The following is a 13467-nucleotide window of genomic DNA, read 5'->3' on the forward strand; positions in this document are numbered from 1 at the left end:
CCACAGAGGAATGGGGGGGGGGGGGGGTTTCCAATCGACACCAAAATTGGGTTTTTTCCAAAGTGGCTCTAGATGAATAATTTCTTAACTTTGAGCTGATGGAATATGGGTCACACTCAATTCTAATTTGATTTTAATATATTTGCTTTGAATATTCGCGCACGCTGCTGCTGACAGGGCTGACAACAAAGGCGCACAAGGCTGCTATTAAACGGAATTCGGCTAAATGACAGCTCAATAAGCTGTTATATCAACAAATGCTTTGTTGAGAGTGTTTCATTAATAAGTTAAAAAAAAATTAATGAGTCATAAAGTCCACTACTATTCATTCAAAGCAAATAACTCTTTATTAAAAATACATGCATTTTGATTTGTGCAACTCGAAATTGTTGAAAAACACAATTGTTGCAATTTTCTCAGCAGCTGAATTTGCGAACAAATATTACGAATAAACGCTTTTATAATGTTAACTGACCCGGAAAACTTCGTCCCGCCCGCTTTTGTTTTCATTGAATATTTTTAAACATTCCAAACATTGATTCCTTGCGATTTGTTTATAGTCTGCAAATGCACGACGAATCGGCCAGAAGATATGTTAAAAGTCAAAAAACAAATCGTTTGAAACGATTGGTTTTATCGAAATGACAACATCCTCGACTTTTGGCTTCTGTACATCACTTCTATTCTGAAATATCTGAATATTTTGGGTGGTATTCGGTCATTTGCAGCTGTTTTTCTGGCACCGGAAATTCTCACATTGTGTGGTATTCAGTTATTTTGGGCGTTTTCCATAAACTGGAAGTAGTCATTTTTTAATTCAAAATGGTGTCCAGGGTCAATGCTTGGCTTTTACGCATCATCTCGATTACGAAAATATCTATATTGAGTAGTAATCGGAGATACTCATATTGGGTATTATTTGGTAATTTTCGGCTGTTTCCCAGAAACCGGAAGTCGCCATCTTGGATTTAAAAATGGCATTTTAAGACATTTTCATGCCTATGGGCGTCGTTCTGGTTCCGGAAACACTCATATTAGAAACCGAAAGTTTCAATCTTAAATTTAAAAATAGCGTCTGGAATCGAGTTTTGGCTCCTGTGCATCGGTTGAAATATCTGTTTAATTTGTATGGGAGCCCTCCCAGCCAGAAGTGGGAAGGCTGTCGAACCACCATGGAAACATGTTTTGCTCTCAAAAACCTACACATGCCAAATTAGGTTTCATTAACTTGATTAGTTCTAAAGATTAATTTGTATGAGCCCTCTTTTCCAGAAGAGAGAGAGGTATCGAACCACCATGAAAATGCTTCTTGCTCTCAAAAACCTCAACATACCAAGTTTATATAACCTCTCCCTTCCGGAAGAAGGAGGGGTGTCGAACAATTATGGACATATTTGTTACCCCTAAAAACAATCACCTGCTAAATTTGGTTTCATTCACTTGGTTAGTTCTTGAGATGTGCAGAAATTTGTGTTTTATTTGTATGGGACCCCTCCCTTTCAGAAGAGGGAGGGGTGTCGAACTAATATGGACAAATGTGTTACCCCTAAAAACATCCACATGCCAAATTAGGTTCCATTTACTTGGTCAGTTTTCGAGATGTGTTGAAATTTGTGTTTCATTTGTATGGGACCCCTCTCTTATAGAAGAGGAAGGAGTGTCAAGCCATACATATTTTTTGGTACTCCTCCAACCCGCATAATTTACGGGTGCTGGATGTGGCGTTAGCAGACTCAAGACTGGTTGTGCGTCTTCTTTTACGAAACGGGATCACGAGAAACACGAAGAAATATGTGAACTGGAGCCTACACCGGAATCGCCTGAAAGTCAGTGGACGAAGGTATGATGATGTGATGAAATAAACTCGTGGGATTGTCCTAAATATCTACGGAGAGAACTAACGCGACAAGTGGGCGGAGCCACGCACACGGTATTATGGAAGAAAAATAGAAATGGTTCGACTACGCTGCGTGATGTTTTTTTTTTGATAGTTGCGAGCTAAGTGCATTAGTTTTCCGCCAACTGTTCAACCATCAACAAACTCGGATACTAGCGGGCTACGGACAACCGGCCGCACAGTGAGGAATCGCTGGCCATCAGCCAAAAAATTTCTGTTTCATAATATTTTTCCTTTATTGCTATAACATTCAAGTGTCTAAATCCAAAATTTGGGCGCAATATCATGAAATCTGAATTTTTTATGACTTTTCAAAGCTTGGCGAACTGACGTTTTTTGTCTTTTTTTTTTTTTTTGAAAAAAAGTACATTACTTTGAAACGCTCTGTAGCTTCAATGATAGCTTGGATTTTTTTGACGTCAAAGAATAAGTTGCTGTAAATATTGTGCAAAACAAACTCTTTTCATTAGATATTGTACAATTTGGTTATAGTAGGCCTGACACTAAAAAAAATTAAAAAAACGTGACTTTTTGTAGAGAAGTAGATTAAAAGTTTAGTTGCCGCAGTTTGCCACGGTTGTGCTTTCAAATTCAAGCTTTCAAATGCATACTGTCCGCTGTAGCGCTAAACTGCGCAAATTGTCACTTTAGTGAAAAAAACGATAGCAGATTTTTTTAGTTTTTATTTTTGAAGTTGAAATTTCATCCAGGATTAATTTTATTTATAACAATGATAGCCCATTAAAAAAAATTATGATATCGTACTCAATCCGTAAGGATAAAATATAAATTTGGGCAAAAATCACAAAATTTATCAATGAAAAGTCAAAAAATAAGTGTTAAACAAGAAAACAGTAACCAAATCTTTATGAAATTTTAATTATGTCAAACTTTATCACTTTCTGAAAATTTAAAACAATATTAAAAACATTCAGCCCTTTTCAATTTATGATCATGAAATTCGCTAAACTGATTGAAGTGTCAAATACTAGCAGCAAATTCATACCATCATACTCCTGCAAAAACAATAGCCCGTTTGAAGATTGCTTCTGCTTGGCACTCGTTTGCATACAAAAGTAAAGAACACATTTTGCTTCATGAGAAAAAAAAAGAACAGTCGTCGCCCTCCGCATCTTTTCGTATTCATTTAGAACGTTGTGTCATTCCAGTGTCTTGGTTCTCAAATTCATAAATTTGTTGAATTTTATTATGGAGCCTTCAATTTCAGCGGCACCACCTAATTCAATGTCTAGTAAGTTGTCAATCCATGGTGTTATACATGTATTTAAATGTCCTCTTCAACCATAGAAACCGGATTAGGAAGATAACATATGAAACAATGAAACATCGAAAATCACTAGAAGAAATGAAAATTGCACCGAAAGACATTTTCTCTGCTGATAAATATAATGTACTTCAAATTTCCTGGAAACAATTCAACACAAGATTTAAGCGATCACAGCGGAAGATGATGATGATGATGATGACTTTTTCAATTTGTAATTAGTTTGTATTACTTATGTTGTTTTAGTTTATTTAATATATATATATATATATATATATATATATATATATATATATATATATATATATATATATATATATATATATATATATATATATATATATATATATATATTTATATATATATATATATATATATATATATATATATATATTTATATATATATATATATATATATATATATATATATATATATATATATATATATTATATATATATATATATATATATATATATATATATATATATATATATATATATATATATATATATATATATATATATATATATATATATAAAATATATTTAGGCAAAATTTGTTTAGTTCGAGGGGTTCTTTCATTCTGTAGTTTCACTTTATTTTCGATATTTCAGCATGGCACCCTATTAAAATGAGACGTATTGCACGTCAAAAAAATTTAATTACTCGTTAAAAACAAACTGAAAACAACATAATTTAAATTGCATAATTTCAACTAAGAAATTTTAATTCCTGAGTTGCTGAATTCTTCAAATTTCTGAGTGGTTCAATCCTCAAAACAAATTCAATTCATAAGACTCAAGATTTAACGCTTCTCAATTTTCTGCGCGTGTTAATTTACGAGGTATAGTCAATATAAAACACTTTGAATTTACTGACAAAAGTACCACATAGTGGCGCAATTCAAAATTGAAGCCCTTGCTCTTTTAAAAAATTTTCCTGAAGACCTCAGCTCCCTGAGTAATGGGATTCACGAGATAAATAAGGTTCAAAAAGTTCAAAACTATTAGCACACTATCGCCCCTTAGCAACTGAGTTTCGAAACAAAATATTCAACAGCCAAATGTCTTTGACCGCTTGAACAACTTTTCTGAAGACCTTTTGTTTCTCAAATTTATAGATCACTTAATCTCATTACTTTTACAGGTACACCTCGATTATATTCACCCTCGATAATACGCACCCTCGATTTAACGTACTTCGATTTCACGCACATTTTACCTCGATTTTACGCACACTTTTTTCAAACACATTTAAAATTCGTATGTTTTCTTCATTTAACTGTGCGTAATGAAGTGTTATATATATTAGACATCGTTCACAAATGAGGGGCCGTCCAAATAGACTGAAAAATCTATCAAAAACCAGGAGACAGTAACAACAAGACCTCTTTTGCGAAACAGCGAACTTTTTTAAGGTTGTATACGTGTCTAACGCGTAAAATATTTGACGTCGTACGCACACAATCTTGTTTGCAGTAATACACACACATACATTTTAGTGGGTCGGGACAGGGATCAGTAGATGTCTGGGGGAGTGTAACTACCCCAGCATCTCTCCCCTAGTCTCATCCCCACACCCTGAGTTCTCTTCTCGTCTGTCTGTTTGCAGATTTCTCCGCCACCTTTGAAAAGAAAAAAAAAACACATACACACATACATACACACATACACCAATACACACACATACACATACATACACACAAGTCGAAGTCGAAATTCATATCTGCGTTTACAGACGCGAATTTTCTAGAATTTGAGTCAAAAAATTAGTTCGTGAAGTGAAATTTGTGGTGAGGTTAATTTTGTAACAACTTTTTAAAAGTGGAGGTTGAAATCAGCCTAATTTTAACCTAAGGCCGTGGTTATTAAATCGTCATGTGAGATTGTCGCCGCAAATTGTGTTTTCTGTTACGTAAGTAATCTCGTCATCGGAGGAGAAAAAAGCACAAAAGGTACGGAAGAAACGATGTAGAGCAACTTGGTGCCCCTCAAAAGAATACCAGGTACTGTGTTTGTCAGTCCTGCATGTCTAATTTGTTTCACATCTTAATCCTTATTTGCAGTAGGGTTGAAAATCCGCTTCCACAGAAGTATAGATTTAGAATGTAATTTTAGTCTCCAGTCAAATTTACAAAGGCTTTCACAGCCCCCTAGGTGATAATCACCGCCTCCTTGCCGGCCGCGAATTACTGGTTGGGAACCACCGGTTTAGATTTATGTCCCAATTTATCAGAAAATTGGTCACAGTAACGAAAACACCCAATACGGAAAAATAGAGTTATGTTTTCTTCACATTTGAAATGCCTCAACAATTATTCTTTGGAGAACATTTCGAAGTTGAACGATTCGTTGATGATTCGTTTCGATACGAAGCGATACGAAGATGCTTCATGCGATGGGATAGCTATTAAGTACAGGCCCCGTTCGATTTTGGCAACGCGTCAAAATTTTTCATGTTGCCAAAATCGAACAATGCTAAAAACGAACGGTTTTTTTCCACCATTGTTTTTTACTTTTTTTTGTGAGCTATGATGACTTAGGCCCTGGGAATGACCACCAATGGACTAGTATTTGGATTCCAAGTCGTTATAAATGTCGCTTGGTAGGCTTTGGTACAATAATTCGGAAGTAGCTGGAACACAACCGACCACCAAAGTAATTAGAGGCAAGGTACATATGGTAGGCATGGTAATCATTGTTTTTGTCATGGCCATTATATTACCGGAATGTGTTCCAGCAATGTATTCGGAACCAGTTGACCGATTCCGGCCATCCTCCTTGGCAACATTAAGGACCATAATACCTTTTTCTTGGCGGTTATTGAAGATAAATTGGTTAAAGGAAAATCTAGAAAACTAAAAAATATGTGCACATGGGCCAAATTCGAACAGTGCCAAAATTAAACCGTGCCAAAATCGAACGGGGTCTGTATTACTTTTACTTGCTTTCATATTTCTAATCCGATTGGTTCGCTTCGCTGATATTCAACTGTTTTGAAATGAAGATTCGTAATGCTTCGCATAGGAAGGCTCAATTCTCAAATCATGATGCGAACGAATCGTAACAGATAGAATGTAAGCATAAGAGTAGTATTATGTTTATATGCGTATTCCTTACACACAATTTTTTAACATCGATTGAATTCTGCTAAAGCATTGCATTTATACAGGAGTATTAACACTGTTACTTTGCTTCGCTGTTTTTCGGGAATAGTGAAAAGATTTGAGGTGATAATCAGAAGCACTGATTTTTGGTGTATTAGAAATCGTAACATAACACAACTGATAACAATTTTCGTTTTTCTTTCTTGAAGATCATCCTGTATGTTACCAAAAAATGTGCTCATTTAAAGCGGAAATTAAATGCGGCAGATATAATTAGATTTCATTGAAAAAAAATTTGCAGAATAGAATGTTTTTTTTTTCTGATATATTTCAACAAATAATTTAGTCGCTTTGAGAAAATCCAAATTACACCGCTAGATAGACCAATTATTTACGTTTATTTACGAAAATCACAACAATTCAACAAGTTGATTCGTTCTTCTGTAATTTTAAATACAAAAAGTGACGAATTTTTACTGTTCCAAGAAATGATATTTGCTACATAAGCGTTTATTTGATAGCTGTCTGGACTCTCTGAACGTTCTCGACGTGACTGGAGGGAACTCAAAATAAGGATATAATATTTAAATTATTTTTAAATACAATACCCTTAAAACTCACAAAGCATGAATAACCATATTATATTTATTTGGCCTTCTAGGATGACTTCTGAGTGCCATCTCGATTCTAGAAATATTTATATTGGATGGTATTTAACAACTTTAGGCTTTCAGAAATTGGCGTTCGCCATATTGGACATCATTCCGATTCTGGAAATGCGTTGATTTACAGCTGCGAAAATATTTGCACTGGATGATAATGAAAATCGCCGACTTCCAAATGACATCTTGAAATGATTCTAGACTTCTGAGCATCGTCCCTAATTTGGTTCCGCTCATATTGGATGACATATGGTCACCTTAGGATGTATTCTAGAATTCGGAAGTCGCCATCTCCAGAGTTGATTTTTGGCTTTCCCGGAAATATTCATATCATGGGGTTTTCGGCTATTCAAGGCTGCTGTCCGGAAACCGGAAGTCGTTGTTTTCTTTTTCTGCTGTATGCTCATTTGAAATATTACTAGATATCAATTTTTTGATAAAATCGTGTCCATTTTTCGAAAAAAATAGCGTCCATATAAGCTCTAAACAACTTTTCTTGTCTCTCACAATGATGATTCCACCTGTTGATTCAGCAAACGTTTGCATTCTGAATATTTTGAGCCTCGTAATTGTTTGAAAAATGCACTATTTACTGACCATTATTAGTTAAGTTTTCCCAACTGTTCGCTCTGAATTCTAAAAATTAGAGCATAAAGCCAAATTCAGTTCCATGCAAACATCAGAATTTGATGTACTACGAACTACCAATCGAATTCCGAGTTAAAGCGGAACAGCAGATTTTAATCAACGGATTCCGAAAATTTGCTTCAAAAATCCAACCCTGTTCTATCCCTCCCAACAGGAAGCAGCTGCGACAGCAGATATGAACTGTGCGGGGCCAAAACCGACTATCCGAAATCCCGAACGTGCAATTCCGATGCGGCGAACAGCGATGGGTGGGTAAAATTGAACCAAGCTCTGGCACGCTGGTGGGCGGTCCTGACGGGAAGAAGACGCGCAGTCTAGCACCCAGAGGATATCGATTTCATATTTTGAACACGTACAACGTGCTCCGTTTTATCGGCTTTAATTTAAGCCAATGTACATTATTGTCTCGCATCCAGGTTCAGGCTGGCCGTCGTCTATGGCTGGGATGCACAAGCCACCTATCGATCGGTCGGCCGGTCGAGAATGTTCGCAACTTCTCAGTCCGGTTACTTCGAACGACCGAACTCAGGATTTTCCAGCTGGGTGCTACGGATGCCCAGTTTTTGCTGGTACGTGTGTCGGAACAAATTATCGGTTTGGAAGTGGAAAGCCTACTATCCTACTATCGTGCAAGCTTAAATAGAGAAGATTTGACCCTCCCGAAACCGAGAAAACACATTTCATCGATTGATGGAGTGATGCTGAATTGAGAAAACAGTATCGAATGATGCGCTGGAAGTCCGAAACAGGTGCTGGTGCCTGCCATTGAACGACCACTCGAGCGGTGGTGCCCCGGAGGCCAAATCATGCAAATTGATTTGTGCCGATGATGTAGTTGAACATCAGAAAGCAATTTTCGGTTGACGCTGCTTCCGTGCACGTTTTCGGTTCCGAGAGTCCATACCGGTATTGTGGCTGTGGTTACATGGCCATTGCCAGGATTCTGAGTCGGATCCGATTGGAATGCACCAGGCAGCGGTTTGTGGCTGTTTTGCGGATGTTACTTCTGGAATTGCTGTTCGTTGAATTCGTCTACCTTGACTGCAAATTACGATTATAGGTCTAGCCTTTCGAGGCAAAAGACAGGGCAAAGGTGAAATTCGGTTTTGATGGGAAGAAATTGAAAAGTGGTTTTTACGAGAATATTAAATAGGCGTATTAAAATGAAAGCTCAACTTTGTGTACATTTCTCTGTTTTCTTCATTTACGCTCAAACGGATTTTAGTTTTTGCTTCAATTCAATTATCCACAGACCAAACTTAACACATTCGTTGAATGTGACGTCACCCAAAGAAGTCACTTAAGTTCATTTATCTTTCCGTTTTATCCCACTGGAGAAGCATTTTCTTCCAAAAAATTCATGTACAAAGCTGCTACCTTCACTTTATTCCAAATGTAGTTAGCTCAGAGTCGAAAATGTTATGACATTTTGACCGCATTTGTGAATAAAATATAAAAAATCCCGTTTCTCCACCAGTATAATCCTAATGGTTTACAAGCTTTGTTCCGCAAAGTCAAACAAAAAATCTAGAAAGAAATGTCAAGGGCACCACTCAACTTCACCTGCCCGGCACTTTTCGCGCTGCGCTGCGTCCAAAATGATAAAATCGTTATAACTAGCTAAAAGCTGGTTGGATTTGTCAACCACAAAAAGTTGGTATTCTCCACCTCCGTCCCACTCCAGCACGCGTCCCAACCGGTAGCCACTCGGTGAAGTTCAGTGTCTTCGCCAGTTGGGTCCTCCTCGGTGACATTGTTGCCAATCCAGCCCGGCTTGTGGTGGGTAAACAATTGAATCCCATTTCGTTGTTACACTGCACTAGATCTCATCTCTCGGTTCGGCGGGGGAACACAACAGAGAATATAAAACCAACCAGCCTCCAAGAGCAATAAGTCCTCACAGCGATGAAAAATGGGGAAATAAGAACTACTACAAACTTCACCCGAAACGGAATGGCAATGAATGTATAAATAATTCATAAGCAATGGTCTGTCTCCTGCCACCCCAACTGGTGCGTTCAGAGCAAGAGAGAGAGAGCGAGCGAGAAGTTTTTAAGAAACACAGTACAATAAAAACCATTTTGGCTATAAATACTACTCTGTGTCTCTGCCGTTGCTGGTCCATTCGGCATACGGTGAAACATTGCAAAGTGTGTGAAGCGGTCCGGAAAAGCGGCTCTAGCGGCACGCTATCAACCGTAGGCAAATCCAGCCTTACACACTCCTGGTGCAAGAGGGCAGAACCAGAACCATGACCTGCCTGCCTGTCTACCGCAAAAGCTTACTGGCGAAAGACGATGAAGGTCTCGGCCACGGCCATTCCTCACCACCACCAGTCAGCCACATCGGATAGCGCTATCGATTTTGTCGTTTTTTTTTATTCGGTTCGAAAGATGTGACTTATCTGGCGTTTCTTTGAAATTTCCCATTTGAATGTCTCGTGCTAGGATCTATCCGTTGATGGAATCTCAGTAGGAGGGAGGAAATCACGAACAATTGTGTGTGCACATTGATCGGTTGAGAGGGTGCTCGAAGTCGTGCATTTCTTACCGGCTAAGGGGGGTCATTGCGAAGGGACACTTGAGCTAGCTGAATGCAAAAATTGATGTTCGGAACGAGTCGATTTGCTCGGAATCTTCGATAGAAATGAAGATTTCGCCCCCATCGTACGGACGGTGAATCGGTTCATTCGATACCGGGCTGGATATTTTACCGGAAAAAGCTCGTTGGATTAATGCTCGTAGAACATTCATGTTGATAGGGTGGATTTCGATGAATTACGAAGTGCTTTCGTACCGTTCGGAGCGAATCGACTGCCTGTGGGTTTCCCTAATAAAAAAAGCGGAGCCGACATCGTTAAGCAGGCGATAATATTATGCTTCCTTTCCGTAGAGGCTTAAGCACCATCAAAACCCGTTGCCATCAGAGAGATTACCTTTTGCCACTAAATTACGAATGGTTGAGCAAGCGGAATTAGGAGGCTAAAATACAGACATTATTATTAATAAAACGATGTTAAATCATTATTTAGATAAGGCTGGAATAGCCAAAACGCCGCATGGGAGAATTTCCCCTCCACTGGAGCGGATAGCAGCTAGACCGGCACTCGCTCCACTTTCATTAAATGGGCGGAGAAAATTACATGCACTTTAGCAGGTTGCGGTCAAATAGCTCGGTAATTTTCTTGGCTATTTAATAATTTTTTATTTGTTTCTTGAATGGCATTCACTTTGTCTTGAACGCGTTTCCATTAGCGACAGGAAGGCGAAATCATCCGAAATGCATTAGCGAGCGGGCGACCGAAATGGGAGAGCAGCCGGCAGCCGGAAATGAAGTCGCCCTGTCAGATTTCGGCAGAACAAAGCGGCCGGCGCTGGCGACACAAAATTATATTTAGCAGTTTGCTTTGAAATTTGGTCGTTTTGTGGCTTCGGAATGACTACAGCTACAGCTGTAGGCAAAACAACGGAACATTAAGTTGCTTGCAGCGGAGCGCAGTTTTGCTGACAGGCGGTCGCTCCGTAATGGTGGAAGTTTTCGTAGTCAGATTTGGAATTTATGGGGCAAATTACATTACAAACGGCAGCTTTTAGACTTTATTGCAATTGAGAGCATTCGATAGCACGCTGTGTTTCTTTCTTGTGTTGTTTGCCGAGGGGAGATACAACAAGATTAATCATGCGAACAGTTTTGTTGATTTATGATTACGGACATATAGAAAATAGCACTTAAGGAACTTCTAACTTCAAATTAATAAAGCGTTGCAACGTCACGTAGTTAACAAACGTTTTCTAATAATTTATAAAAAAAAATGAGAAAAAATTTGGAAAAATTAAATTATCAGAAAAAAATTAACGAATTGATAAACAAAAATTTTAAAAATATAAAACATAGACGAATTGCCTATGGGTCATTCCATACGAAGTGTACATGTCACTTGGACACGACCATCACAGATTTTGCTCAAAGTTGGGAGGATTATTAATCTACTGTCTCTTTGGAAAAATCCCAATTTTGGTGTCGATTGCAATACCCCCTGTTCTGTAGGACCCCCCTCTTTATTGCAAAGTCACGCAATTTTTGTGAAAAATCTATTTTTCCTTTTTCTTACAATTCATAGACGTGAGATGTCGAAAGAATACTGATAGACGATTTTTGAAGAAAATAAACCAAGGAATCCCGAAAAAAAAAACTTTTGACCGAATTGTTGCCAGATAAATTATTTTTGTATTTGAAAACCAAATTTATATCTTTCGGCAAATGCAGCCATTTTAATTTTGAATTTGACAATTTCTTCGTGTTCCTTGAAAAATTTTACGTAAGAAACAACTATGATCCCGATATAATATGAGCCAATCTCGAGATATAACATTTTTACGAAAATAGTTATAAATTTCGAGATTAATTTATTTTATAATTTATAGACATAAGACACCCGAAAAATAGTGATGGGTGAATTTTGAAGAAAATAAACCAAGGAATCCAAAAAAAAATATTGTTTTTAACCGAAAGTGTTGCCAGATAGACTATTTTTGTATTTTAAAATTAAAGGTGCATTTTCGGCTAATGCAGCTAATTTTATTTTAAATTTGATGGTTTCATCGTACTTCTTGGAAAATTTTACGTAAAAAGCATTAATGGGTTTAATGATGGCAATTTCGGTCACGGGTTTCTTTAAAACACGTTTTATTATGTCAAAGCCAACGTTTCAAGGATATATTTCCTCGTCCTCAGGGCAACTACGATTAACAGTTTACAATTTACATAAATTAGTCACACGAATTAAGTTATTACATACACAACTTACAAACAAAACAAACAAGTTCTCGTCAAAATATGGTGCATTGGTGTAAAATTGCTTCAGGTTAACTGCACTACACTATGGATTTAAAATATACAAAATATTAATTGGTTTGTGACTTTTCAAAATTTAAAAAAAAAACGCAAACGAATGAGATACACTTACACAGTATCTTCCAACACACATCACACACGATTAAAGCCGTCGGGAAATGTTGCGTCAAAACGGGGAGAAATAATGTTGCAAGACAGAGATAGAGAGTGCTAGAGACTGTAGTAGTCTGCATCAACATGTGAGAGATCGCAGCGTGCCGGAGTAAGCGATGCTCAAGTTGTTCGTGTCCGTTCTATAATTTATTGCGGATCTGTCACATGCGATGTAACACATTTCTAACACCTGTTATGCTTGAATCCTGTCATCCGAAGTTAAAGTTCTAGTGTTGGCTATATTGAAACTGTGATTCTCTTCTATCGCATGCTTCATCAACGCCGTCTTTTTAAACTCATCTTCCCTTCCCTCCCTACTGTGTAAGTGTATCTCATCCGTTTGCGTTTTTTTTTTTAAATTTTGAAAAGTCACAAACCAATTAATATTTTGTATATTTTAAATCCATAGTGTAGTGCAGTTAACCTGAAGCAATTTTACACCAATGCACCATATTTTGACGAGAACTTCTTTGTTTTGTTTGTAAGTTGTGTATGTAATAACTTAATTCGTGTGACTAATTTATGTAAATTGTAAACTGTTAATCGTAGTTGCCCTGAGGACGAGGAAATATATCCTTGAAACGTTGGCTTTGACATAATAAAACGTGTTTTAAAGAAACCCGTGACCGAGATTGCCATCATTAAACCCATTAACTATTTATTGGTCAAACACCACTTAACGTAAAAAGCATTTATCATTCCGTGGTAATATGAGCCAATCTCGAGATATAACGTTTACCCCCCCCCCCCTTTCCTATATTAATCAATTTTGGCGAAAGGAAGAAGAGTTGCATGTATACGGAAAATTTTGAAAATCTATACAAAAATAGAGGGGATCGAAAATAGTTATTTCGCGATACC

At 37.3% G+C, this 13467-nt stretch overlaps 2 protein-coding genes across 6 annotated transcripts in view; one reads left to right on the forward strand and one right to left on the reverse strand.

Moving 5' to 3' along the window:
- LOC129720664 (insulin-like growth factor-binding protein complex acid labile subunit) overlaps positions 1 to 13467 on the reverse strand; it is a 615650-nt gene that overhangs the window by 446009 nt on the left and 156174 nt on the right. The gene's annotated exons all lie outside the window — the stretch shown is intronic.
- Positions 1 to 13467, forward strand: part of LOC129720359 (uncharacterized) — a 55653-nt gene that overhangs the window by 516 nt on the left and 41670 nt on the right. The window contains exons 2-3 of the mRNA XM_055671822.1: positions 7754 to 7847; positions 8016 to 8168. Of these exons, the coding sequence (XP_055527797.1) occupies positions 7754 to 7847; positions 8016 to 8168 (247 nt within the window). The remainder of the gene's footprint in view (positions 1 to 7753; positions 7848 to 8015; positions 8169 to 13467) is intronic.

The sequence above is a fragment of the Wyeomyia smithii genome, chromosome 2, assembly GCF_029784165.1.
Source record: "Wyeomyia smithii strain HCP4-BCI-WySm-NY-G18 chromosome 2, ASM2978416v1, whole genome shotgun sequence".
Lineage (NCBI taxonomy): Eukaryota > Metazoa > Arthropoda > Insecta > Diptera > Culicidae > Wyeomyia > Wyeomyia smithii.